The sequence below is a fragment of the Lissotriton helveticus genome, chromosome 6, assembly GCF_964261635.1.
Source record: "Lissotriton helveticus chromosome 6, aLisHel1.1, whole genome shotgun sequence".
Lineage (NCBI taxonomy): Eukaryota > Metazoa > Chordata > Amphibia > Caudata > Salamandridae > Lissotriton > Lissotriton helveticus.
This window is the reverse complement of record NC_136067.1, coordinates 1074786065-1074798912: the sequence shown is the minus strand read 5'-3', so window position 1 is coordinate 1074798912 and position 12848 is coordinate 1074786065. Positions and strand designations below refer to the sequence as shown.

At 39.3% G+C, this 12848-nt stretch overlaps 1 protein-coding gene across 1 annotated transcript in view; it reads left to right on the top strand.

The window, feature by feature from the left end:
- THBS2 (thrombospondin 2) overlaps positions 1 to 9029 on the top strand; it is a 647479-nt gene extending 638450 nt beyond the window's left edge. The window contains exon 22 of the mRNA XM_078648724.1: positions 8751 to 9029. Coding sequence (XP_078504850.1) covers positions 8751 to 8758 — 8 coding nt within the window. The 3' untranslated portion in view covers positions 8759 to 9029. The remainder of the gene's footprint in view (positions 1 to 8750) is intronic.
- The last annotated feature ends 3819 nt before the right edge of the window (positions 9030 to 12848 follow it).

The following is a 12848-nucleotide window of genomic DNA, read 5'->3' as shown; positions in this document are numbered from 1 at the left end:
CCTCTAGGCAGTCACACACAAAGGGAGCTTAGGTGTGCCTCGGTGAGCCATCCTAGGAGATGGGAGTAAGGAGCTGGGCACAGCCCGACACTTCCACATAAATAGGCTGTGTCCTGTCCACACACAAATGGCTACATATTCCCCTTTAGTGATTCTGGAGCCAGTGCAGGAAGGGAGGACCTCTGTGTACTTCAAGGACCATTCTGTGAAATCTCTACTACTTTAAAAGCATAACTGGGTGTAAGCACTGGACCTCTGGCACTATTACTTCAGCACACTTCTGGACCTGTGAAGACTCTGCCAGGAAGAAGGACTGGGCTGCTAACAGAATGCCACTATGCTGTACTGCTGTTTTTCTGGACTCCTGTATTGCTGTGCTGTGCAGTCTTCTGCCTGCTGCTCCCCTGCCTAGTTGAGAAGGACTGGACCTGCCTCACTTGAACCCAGAGTGACTCCAATGGCTTGCCTCTTGATCTGAAGTGTCAGGGACATAAAAAGACTTCAAACTCTTCTGCTGTGGCACCTGGACTCTACCATCTGCGTGTCTGCCCTGCTAAGTAGTGCCCCCCGAGTCCTGGACTTTTGGAAGTTCGGCCTAAGGTGCCTGCTTCAATGAAACCTATGCATCATCTCCAGAACTGGTGCTATTGCTTGTATCGGAACTGGTACATTGCCACTGTTGGGTGACCAGAACCGGTGCCTCGCCTCTGCTGCGTGAATCGACCTGAAGCATTGCATTTAGAACCAGCACTGCATGATGCTCTACTAGAGAGCTTTACGTCTCTGTCAATGATAGCCTCAAGAACGATGCAGAGTACTCTGCATCACAGCCCCGGTGCTCATCTGAGATGATGCATCACTGATATTGTGCAAACCAGAACCAGCGCATCGCCGCCATTGCGGGGATCGACTCTGACGCATCGCTTCAGCTGTACCTCACACCTTCTTTGACATTTGACATTGACACAACCTGGATCAAGGTACATTTGTTCTGTGGGCCTAAACAGGTCCCTGTATCTGCCCGAGCTCCATCGCAGTCAGCCTGAACTTTTGACTTTATCCTTGTCCGGCACAACCAGATATGCTAAATAAGCACCTATTGCTACTTAGCGCTATTTTTCCGTTTAGTCTAAAAAAAATCATATGCCAAGATATAAGTATTGGATTCTTGTTGTTTGGTCTTGTTTCATTAATAAAATTAAGCTCTATTATTCTAGCTACCAGAAGGTGAGTACAGGTTGATCAAGGGTATGTTTGTGACTTACCCTGACTAGGAATGTGGTTCCTGATTGGACAAGGTACATGCCTTTGCCGAACAGAAACCCAATTTCTAACTCTATCTATCTATCTATCTATCTATCTATCTATCTATCTATCTATCTATCTATCTATCTATCTATCTATCTATCTATCTATCTATCTATCTATCTATCTATCTATCTATCTATCTATCTATCTATCTATCTATCTGTCTATCTGTCTATCTGTCTATCTGTCTATCTGTCTATCTGTCTATCTGTCTATCTATCTATCTATCTATCTATCTATAATGAAAAGACCTTTGTAGATTCATTATTAATAAATGATAAAAACAATAGCGCAACACACATTTCTATAATTCCTATTAAATAATATAATTAAATAATACATAATATACTAATGAAATATAACAACATATATCTCAGTATTAAATTATAACAATCATATACAAAAGCCAGGTACGAATTATATTACACTTCATAATATTGTAGTAAACAATATTATAAATATCAGTGTCATTGTATTAAAAATTAATGTCTTTGCCCTTGGTATTTTGTTCCACAATATTATGGCCAATCAATATTTTCTGCAGTAATTATTTAGGATCCATACTCTAAAGTAGGTTATTCCTAGGTCTTTGTTATGAAGGCACCCAATGAAACATAGTTTAACGGAATACCCTCTTTATATCATACTTTTAAACTTTTCATATATAATAATGTTAATACATTTACATTTACTTTCCAAGGTTAAGTATTTCCTTGCCAGACAATTTACTGTTTAAAGGTTTTGGGGTGTATTTTTTTACAAAACACAAACTCCATCTCTACCCATAGATTCTACAAATAAATAAAATAAAACTGGTCATTACTACTAACTCTCACTGAGAATTGGTTTGAAGGTTTTCTACACACTGTTCGTGGTCAAAAAGTTGCTGAAGTGTTATTCCTTCATGCCATCAAGCAGTAAACATTGGGGAAATTGTATGCTGTCCTGAGGAATGTATCATCATTTTTGTTCCAGAATGAATTTGGCACAGATCGCTTTCAGAACTCTGACGGTCCGAATACTGTTATTCTTTCCTGTTCTGACAGACCTTACAGATATGCTTGAACAGATTATTTTAAAAATGTAGCTGAATTTTGGGAGGGCTTTTTGAATTTAGAAGATGCATGCAGACTGTCAGTAACTTCCACTGTCAGTGTCACAGGTTTTACCTTAAGATTTACATATTTTGCCTTCCTTCTCCAAGCATAATCATGAAAGTCTGAGCATAAGACTCCATATTAGAAAGTTGGGTACAATCTCTCGAAGTTCAATTGCTGCAAAAGGTTCAGATCACTTTAATGAGAAGTTGTCTGTCTAAATAATATTCTGAATCTTGTAGCCGCTCCAATAAGCTGTTCACTGATATTTTGGGAACTTAGTCCACTCGGATCTTAGCCCAGTTTGAATGAGTGCATTTCTCATTCTACACCACCTATATAATTACAATCATTTGTTAACAACCTTTTAGTTTAAGTCGTTAGAAAAGCAAGGCATCTAAATCCCTTAAGCCCACAAAGGTAGCCTCATAGTACCTTGCATTAGGAATAATAGTTAAGAGACGGGTCAGTAAACTTAAGGTGATAGCAAGGATCTGTAACCTTGCACACTGACAACAGATGAGAACGATTTGGAGAAGAATCAAGAGCATGGAAGTTAAACCAGGAGTGCTTGCTTAAAAGAAATGGGTTTAGGACTGTAATCAGCATTTTTGAGATAAGGAGCTAAGGCAAAGAGCACTGGGAAGGTTAACCATATGATTGCCTGAATAAGTGAGTTTTTAGCTGCCTTCTAAATCGCAGGAAGTTGGTTTGAATCCTTAAATAATGTGGGAGGGAGTACCATAGGACAGATCCATGCACATGAACATCCTACCCCACCCTTCTTGCAGTGGTATGGTCCGATGAACAATAGGATATGAGTGGCAGATAACAGTCTTTTGAATGGAAGGGAGTGAATGAACAACTTAGACAAACTGCCTAGTGAGCTAACATGGAGTGCTTTGTGAATAAGACACAAAGATTTAACATACACTCTCTTCCACTAAAAACCAATGCGAGGGTCCATAGCGCTGGTTAGATGTGATCGTAGCAAATCAAGCCAAACAGAAAACAGGCAATGTGGTTCTGAGCCCGTAGGAGTGTGGAGTTTGTTCTTTTTGGAGGCCTGTGTAAAAGCTGATGCAGTATTTACTGGTGGAGATTATTCCAGAGAGGATAATGGTGGTTCTAGGTCAAGAGAAGGAATCATAGATAGTCCTTAGTAGGTACAAGTGGAGGGAGACAGATAAGGAGACAGCATTTATTTGGAATGAAAAGCATCCAAAAATGAAAGTAACACATGACAGAGTCCTCTACTTTAGCCAAACAAATGGCATGTAAAAAGAAAATGCTGTCAGATTATTATTTCATCCCTTCTCTAACAGATTAGCATATTCAACTCCTAAAAAAATTATATACTACTATACGTGTTTTACACAAACAACGCACCTAAGCTGCATGCTTAATCCACTCACTGGCTGAGGGGAATACCAATGGACTAAGGCCCAATGAAAGCCAGGAGCCATGGAACAGCTATTCCAAGAAGTCAGATAAGGTTTTCTTGCCATTCAGGCATAGCCAATTTGTCTGCATTCGCCAATAAACCAAAGATGGAAAATGCTAACGTTTTAAGCATTTCACCACAGTTGCCATCAAGCTTAAAATGTGTCTGAGTATCATCTGCATACATGTGGCATCCTATGTCAAAGGAGCCTAGGAGGATCCTGGTAAAAAGAGCCATGTAGCTGTTTAACAGCAACATTGACAGTGCTGAAACCTGGTGAACTCCACAGGTGATGTTGGTGGATCTTGAATTGTTGTAAAACAACTGTTAATTGACAAAGATGGTGCTTGATATTTAGTAGTGCTGAAATCATGCCTGTACTGGACCAAATCTCAATTGTTGGTAAAATAAGAGAATGTGTTTCAGGTTGCCCTACAGTTGAACTTGTTGTTTGTACTCTGTTTCGCCATGCATAAGTGATTTAAATAGCTAATAGGAACCAAATTTGATTTTTTTCAGCAGTGGAGTTTCTACTTGTCACTTTGTTATGTTATGTTATGTTAAAAAGGATTTCTAAAGCGCGCAGCTACTCAAAAGAGTGTCCTGGCGCTTAAGACAGAGGAAGGCCCAGAGCAGGCGGAGACCAAGGAAGAGAGAAAAAAGAAAACCAGATAGACAACGTAAATATTAGTTTATTTGCTGAAACAGTCAGGTTTTCAGTTGTTTCCGAAAAGCAAGCAGATTAGCGACCTGTCTAAGTGAGAGAGGCAGCTTATTCCACAGTCAAGCCACTAGCACTTGAAAGGAGCGACCACCTTTGCGGGCTCTAAGATGTTTAGAGGTGACCATAAGATGTTGATCGGCTGATCTGAAAGATCTGCCAGGTACATAAAAAGAGACTCTCCTAGAGATATAATGTGCACCTATACCATGCAGGGCCTTAAAAGTGAAGACCAGAGCTTTAAAGCGGATTCTACTGCGTGCCGGTAGCCAATGCTAATTTTTAAGATGGCGAGAGATCCGGTCTCTAGGTCCTAGGCTCAAGACGGCCCTGGCTGCTGCGTTCTGCACCACCTGCAGTTTATTAAGTAAGAACTCCGGAAGGCCCAGATATAGGACGTTGGCATAGTCCAGCCTTGAGATAATAAGTACTTGAATAACCATTTTTCTGTGTTCGATCTGTAGTAGAAAAAAAAACCTCCTGAGCTTCTTCAGCAGATCAAAACATGTTCCGATTGACGACTGAATCTGAGGTGCCATGGAGCGGGCATCATCCATTTTTACACCCAAGTTTATAACAGTCCTAACCGCGGACTGGGGAGGCGACATATCTTAGGGCCATCATTATTTCCAGACATCCAGCTGGGGGGGGGGGGGGGGAGCCAAAGAAGATGATTTCAGATTTGTCTGTGTCACATTTCAAATGGTTATGTTTAAACCAGGCAAAAGTTATTGATCTTCTCCCCATTGAATTCCTCACCCTTCCTGCATGTGAACAGCAATTCGGTGTCATCGGCGTATGATATTATCGAGACCTCATTATCTTCCGCCAATGATGCTAGTGGGGCCATGTATAGGTTAAAGAGTACAGGGCTCAAAATAGAGCCCTGTGGCACACCCACACTCAAAGTCGGAACCCTGGCAGAAAAGGGGGGTGCCCAAATCTCCTGGTTTCTGCCCTCTAAAAAGGAAGTAAACCTCTTCAATACCGTGCCCTCAAGCCCACATTCCCTCAGTCTCTGCAGGAGTGTCATATAGATACTTATTACCTATATACTGTGTTAAGTTAGCATGAGCTTATTAAATGTTTAAACGCCATTTTACCTTTTGCTGCTTCTGCACACGACACATAATTGTTGTTTTAGCTTTCAGCCTAGTAGAGCGTTGTGATTTACACGAGAATCATATGTTATTGCTCTGATATCAGCTTTGCTTGGTAAACTGTGTCTGTACAGTGAGTGCTGAAACCTTCAAGGATAACTCAACACAGTGTTGTTGTGAGGTCTGATCTTCGCACCTTCCTAGACATAACATACATGCAAGCAGCCAAGTTCTGGCTTTAGGCACGATTGATATGGCGCCACACAGAGCACACGACACACACTTGATGGGGCTTCGTATGCAGAGAGCTGGTGGAAGATGATGTGATCCCCTACCACTAGGATCTTGAGGTATGGGGTCGCCCTGCTAAAACCCAAAGAGACCTTCTTAGATATAATATAATATACTAGATAGGGAGGGTGAAAATTAGGTGTTGTTAACCCCTATTCATTTCAGCATTTTAGCATGCTGTCACCTTTTGCATTCTATGGACTAGTAACTATGCTGATAACTTCGCTTCTTATAATATGTTTGCTTGTATTATCTAAGATACTGCGTTTGAGAACACTGCATTAGTAAATAAATATTTCAAATGTGCACGCGTCCTCATTTACTCCACGTTCTGGTTTGAAATGATTACATAACGAAAGAGTGTTCATGTGTTCCACGTGACCTGAGGTATTCTAAGTTCATGTTCTGGTTTGTCTAAACATGGGGAGTTCGTAAGGACCAATGAGACACTGTAGCTAGCTCGGAAAGGGGATTTTGGGTACTGAGGTGAGTTTTGGGACACCCTAATTCACTGAGGTTCCAAATCTCTATGCACAGTTCTGTAGGAGAACGGAACCCCTGCTACAGGAGGTGACCATGGGACACAGTGTCAAATGCAGCGGATAGGTCCAAGAGGACCAAACCCGCTTTGCCACCTATGTCCAAGGTCTCTTTGATGGATTCAGATACCTCCAATAATGCTGTCTCAGTACTAAAATTCTGCCTGAAACCGGACTGGCTAGGGTGAAACAGATTATTAGCCTCTGCAAAATTGCGTATTTTTCAACTGTTTTCGCAAAAAAAGACAGAAGAGAAATAGGCCTATAGTTAGTAAAGACCATAGGATCCGGCGTCGGTTATTTTAATAATGGAATTATTTTCGCACACTTCCATCCGGCTGAGACCCGTCCACTAAGAAGAGAAGTATTCAACACACGATTAACAGTAGGGTTCAAAATCTCTGCCATAGAAGTCAAAATTTGGCCGGGCAAGGCTCTACAGGCGAACCTGATTTCAATCCCTTTAATATTGCTAGAGATTTCTCTAAGGCATAGGCGGAAAGATGGAGAGGGAGCGGCCATCTTCCCGACACTGGGGGACAGCCCGTAAAGGGGTCCACCCATCTGTCAAGTCTGGATCATTGAACAAAGCTTGTATAGACCCTATCTTAGTGTAAAAGAAATAGGCTAGGTTCCCAATCCACTCATCCGAGGGAGAGGCAGGCCTAATTGCAGCCTTAGTTGTGGAAAAGCTTCTAACAATGTACGTATGTATGTATATCTTTGTATGCAAGAGTTTTGGCTATCGAACACACCGTGAACGTGGAAGTTGTACAGAGCTGATTTCCTGGCCTAATGTAATACATGATAGTTAATACAGTAGCGCTAGGCATAATTAATTCCACCAGTTTGCCAAATTTAAATATGAATGCATCTAAAATATAATACAAATGTAAAGTGACTGTTGGGTTACGGCTTTATGTTTTTGTATTCCGCCTATGGGGATAACGACATAACCCAGTTTTCTTTATATCCACCCAAACTGTTGGCACTTTTACTGTGGATTGTTCAGGTCATATATGGCACTTCTTCTGGAAGGAATAATTGACTATTTCAACACTTGAGTAAAGGGAAGCCAAAGGATCAAGAATGCCACAGGTTAAACATCCACCGTACTATAATTAGGGAGGTACTTGTGTCACTGATAATTTCGGCAGGTTTAGGGAAGTAAGTAAGTTGTTTTTAATCTCCGCACTCAAAGGGCTCCTGTTGGAAATTGTGTTTCTGGTTGGCAGAGGAATTCACCTGATTCAAGCAGGAACCACAATCCTAGCCAGAGTAAGTCAGATACACACCATAAATCTTGATAGAAAATGACCAGCAGAGGTCAGTAAAATGCCAGAATCACTTTAGCATTCAATATATTCCAGGCCATAGCAACTTGTCTTCCATATGCAACCGTAGGCAATAATACATTTTTCAAATCTTGGATTTTCAGTGATATGACCACCGATGGGGCTGATTTTATCTAAAAAACAGAGCTTTGGACAATACAATTGCCCGCTGATAGGCAGTGTTTCTCTCTATGTGTTCCCATAGCTGGCGTGTTCCATAGTTTGGTTCTTACTTTCCCTCCATGTTAAACAATAGTGGATGTCTCAGCACCTAGGCTAATGTGCTGCATAGCTAAATACATATAAGGTCCCAAAGGCGAGACCGCTTGCATTGCAAATGCTTGTTTTAACATGCAGCCCAGTGAGTAACTACCGTATAACATTGTGTGAGCATTGGAAGTGCTAATTTAAAACAGGTCTCTGTCACAGTTCTGGGCTTATTGGTGTCTTAAACAGCTGAAGAGGTTGAAAAGTGGTATTTTACCACATTAAACAGAACAGTGAGTAATGTGCTACCTTTGGTTGGAAATGGCGCAACACTGGTTCACTTTTCTACAGTAAACAACAGAACTCCTCAAAGAACAACACAAAAACAACAATATGCAATAATGCAGCACAACAACATAGCAGATCACCAACACACAGTTTGAAACACAGCAAACATACAGACACATTTTTGTCAGAGGTTACGACTTTCACAAATCTGCTTTCGTAATACAGTGGCCAAAATTGTTTCCAACAATTACTGGCTAGCTTACCATCAAGGACATATGATAGTTCCAGGCAAAAATGTTTTTGTGAACCGTTACAGTCTAAATATGAAGTAGTAATATTTTGATTTGAGTGACAATTATAAAGGACAACTCTGTTGATAAGAGTTCAATTAACCAAAGTATTTATTCTTTTATTCTTTCAGATTTTTGAACACAACTATTTCCTGAAATTCTTGCAAAGTGCTGTGCGTGCTCTGCAATCCTGACACCTGGGCTCATCCTCTCATCATCTCCACTTTTTTACAAAATTATCATTTTATCTCCAGTGCTGAAAATGCTGTGATGCGCATACGCTTTCTCTAAACCATAGTAATGGTGTGTGTCATCTCAGCGTGTTTCACCTGCCTCTACACCAGCCTCAAAAAGATACTACAGAACATTTGTTTAAAATTAAAGTGTAATGCATTATGTGCTTTAAAGTATATGACTGCTGTGTACTTAAAGTGTGAGAACTGATTTTTTTATAAATGTGTAAATGTGTATATATATATATATATACATATATATATATATATATATATATATATATATATATATATATATATATATATATATATATATATATATATATATTCATATATGGAGAGTTATAGCAGGGAATGCTGATCCTCAGTTAGTGCCTTAAACTGGGCGGTAAGGAGTTTTTAATTGTTAATTTAAAAGAATACGTTGCCATCCTTTGTGTATTTGATCAGGAAATAATGCAAATGAGTGATAACGAAGTTCTCACACATTGGTATGGAAAATATAGGGTGTTAGTAAATTATCAAGGTAGTTGATACTCTGAAATCATATCAGAATTCTCCAAATGGAGATATGTGAAACCTGAACAAGAATAGCTCTGTTCCGTCAATAGAGGTGCAGGTGTCCTCTTGTTAGGTAATGCCTCATGCCTTCATACTGATGAATTCTTAATAGTGAACCAAATTTTCAATATGCCGTTTTGAAAGACAATATCATGTCTTTTGAGTTCACTTCATACATTACACCACTTCCTCAAGTACAAGATCACTGCAGTGATGGAATCCTGCAGTGACATGGCAGTTACAGAAAGAAGTAAAAGATAAACCTGCCAAAGTATGGACAATGTGACTGAACATGGGCAGAACCAAAACAGGGGAAATTATCACATTTACAGGAATATGCCACAGGGCACAAAAAAGGGTTGGAGGGAGATGGTGGAATTTTGTGAGGAGTAGAAACGAAAAAAGGAGCAATGTGAGAAGCCAAAGGGGGGGGGGACAAAAATGTAACAAAGTGGCCAAATATTTGTAGGGAGGAGAGGAAAGCAGAAAGAAGAAGTGTCCAGCAAACACGCTCAATGAGACAAGTTGTAAGAGGAATCCAGGATGTTCCGTTGCCTCGATGCCAAGAAAGCATAAAAGGGGCAATACGAGGTGAAAAGGCGGTACAAAGATCGCAATAGTGGTTTGAAACCCACAAAGTAAATATTTCCGTGACTTTACCTAGATTCACAAACTAACGGTATCCAAGATAAGTTTGAATGTAATTGGGGACAAAATGTGTCAAATATCATGTTGACATGTTAAGCATCCTCGCAAGAACAGTATCTCACTCCACATTGGTTTGTGAGGACTGCTTTGGGAAGTGTGGATCCCATACAAGATTTCGGAAGTGGCCCTCTTATGATAAGAGGCTTCAAGTTAGCAAGAGGCCAGAATGGTGTTGGTGTTTGGCATGTGAGTGCCCTTTCTAGCATTAATTAAGCACTTTCTTTAGGAACAGTATTTAATGCCATAGTGAGGATGTACTGTCATACTCAGGACATGCTCTTTGCTTTGCAGACATTGTGTCTTGTTAAACACAACTCTGGAGAGAAGACATTTTTAAAATACCTCTGCATTTTGTCTGTGTTTTAATAAAACATAGTTTTTCTAAAAACTAGAAATAAAAGAACTACCATTGTAGAAGAGCGCCCTGCCACTTCATCACAAGCATGCCCTTACTTTGACCACCATGCTAAAGTGTAAAGCAAGGTTATTACAAAGAACAAGTTTAATCATAATTATCATATAAAAGCCACATGCTTTAATGGTAATACATCAGGTTACTTTAGTTGTTGTATTGTTTATGAAGTGTTCATACATTAATTGTCCTTTCTATGATTAGCCCCCTTTACTTCAATCATATTTTGTGACTGTGTTTTGACTTGTCATGCTTTGCTTGCTGCTGATGCCTACAAACTAGCTAAAGGCTATTAGGCCTAATGGACGAACAATCTCTTCAGCAGGACCATCTATGTTAACAATATCTGATGTCATGCAATGAACCTCAAAAGTTCCAATATGTTTTCCCTTTGGTTTGTGCGGCATGCTTTTCATTAGACGTCATGGGGCACAACAGTATTTTGTATGGTTGCAGGAATCTGCTGTAAATAAACTTTAAAAAAGAAAATAATAATAATCTACAGCAGTTATTCCACTATCTTAAGCAAATATTTAACTTTTCTTTTTGCAAAATTAGCTTTCTCTACAAAAACACTCAGTTATCGAATGCACAAGTGTAGTTTTACTAAGGATTTCAATATTTTGTGGTTAGGCAGAGAAGACAGATGGCAAGTGTTTACTCAGCTCTTTTATTCTAAACAAATAATAGACGTTACTGCTATATTCGTTAGACAGAATCCACATTGTCTGGCTTCATTGCACAATTTATAGATTTTTTCATATACAATTTATAGATTTTTTCATTTAAGGGAAACCTTTTTTGTCAGCAACAAATGTTGACTTTGTTGAACTTTTTAATTCTCCTTTTTGTATCCCTTCATCAGAATGGGGGTAATTTCATTAAAATGTATCAATTTGAACAGATGTGTAGTTTTTTGTTTTGTTGTCATAGAACAGGGACAGAGGATGTTAATATTTAGCCTGTACGATGTTTTCCTATGCTATGTAAATTATTTATAACGCATTTCCTTTTCGTCTCTTATTTTGTGCAAATCAATGAACACCATTTTGTTTTGTCAGAGATTGTAAATAATTATTTATTTGTTGAGATAAACATCATTTCATCAACGAAAGTCAAACGTTTAGTAAGTCCCTCATTTTCATAAGTTAAAGAGTAATGATAGAAAATAAATTATCAAAAAAAGGTTTTCAAAAACGTTTCTGTCAACATTGTGTTTTGTATAATTTTCAAAAAAAGTTTTAATTTGAACCACTAGAACTTGTTCAAGAGACATAACATGAAGATTAAGAGATAAGGCTCTGGCAAACATGTGCTAATGCTCTGGGAAAACATTTAATATTTGTTATGTGGGAGTTGTTAAGGCTGATGAAAGTTTTCATGTAAATCTGAAGAGCTTAGAAGCTGACCGCTTGATGGGTTATAAAGTTCTTCCGTTTAGCCTTCATCCCCTTAGGGTTCATGAAGTTTTTTACATATTGTAATAGGATAGATGGAGAAAACATAATATTCTTTCACATGTGAGATTAAGCTACATGATGAACAAGTTCTGTTTTCAATGATCATCTAGTAATGTCACACGAAAAATTAACATGTTTAAGGGTTGTGACAGGTCTCCCAAGCACCACATCTGAACTCAAGGATGTATGTGCTCTATCGAATTGTAAATTGAGTGAGTGATCGATCAAAAGTTTGAGAAAAACACTGCTTATGATGTGAAGATAGTTGTAGGGGGTGGGAGGCGTATGACATTTGAAAGTGGTGAGGCGTAAGTGTTGTGGATGAGTTTAATGTAATGAGTGAGCAACGCAAGTGTGCAGAGCAGTGTGCAGATTGTGCAATGTGACACTTTCAGGCCCTTTAAAATGAGTGCTTGCCCGGTGTCTCGCAATGCATCTGGTATTGACTTTTGAAGATAATGCCCTACCCAGGCTTGGGGAAGCATCCACAGATGCGGGTTGCAAGCTATCATATAGTGATACGTGCAGACAGGGATTTAAATGAGATGAAAAAAGTGTGGGGAGCTCAAAAAGGGATGTGGTTTAAACATTTGTTTAAATGTTTTTATTGGCATTTATGGGTCATATCACATTTTATTTCACAGAACATAAATGTCATTGAGATCAATCTCCTCCTTTCACAACATTGCACTCAATATTACATTCCTATATACCCACAATGTTCCATCAATAATTATCAACATTGTATGCCGTTTTAACTTTCGTAACCTACCCCCTCCCTCCCTCCCTTCCCTCAGTTTCCTGGTGTCGAGGTCAGTCCAATCCTATTTTCTCTAGGGGGTGTCTATTTTTCAT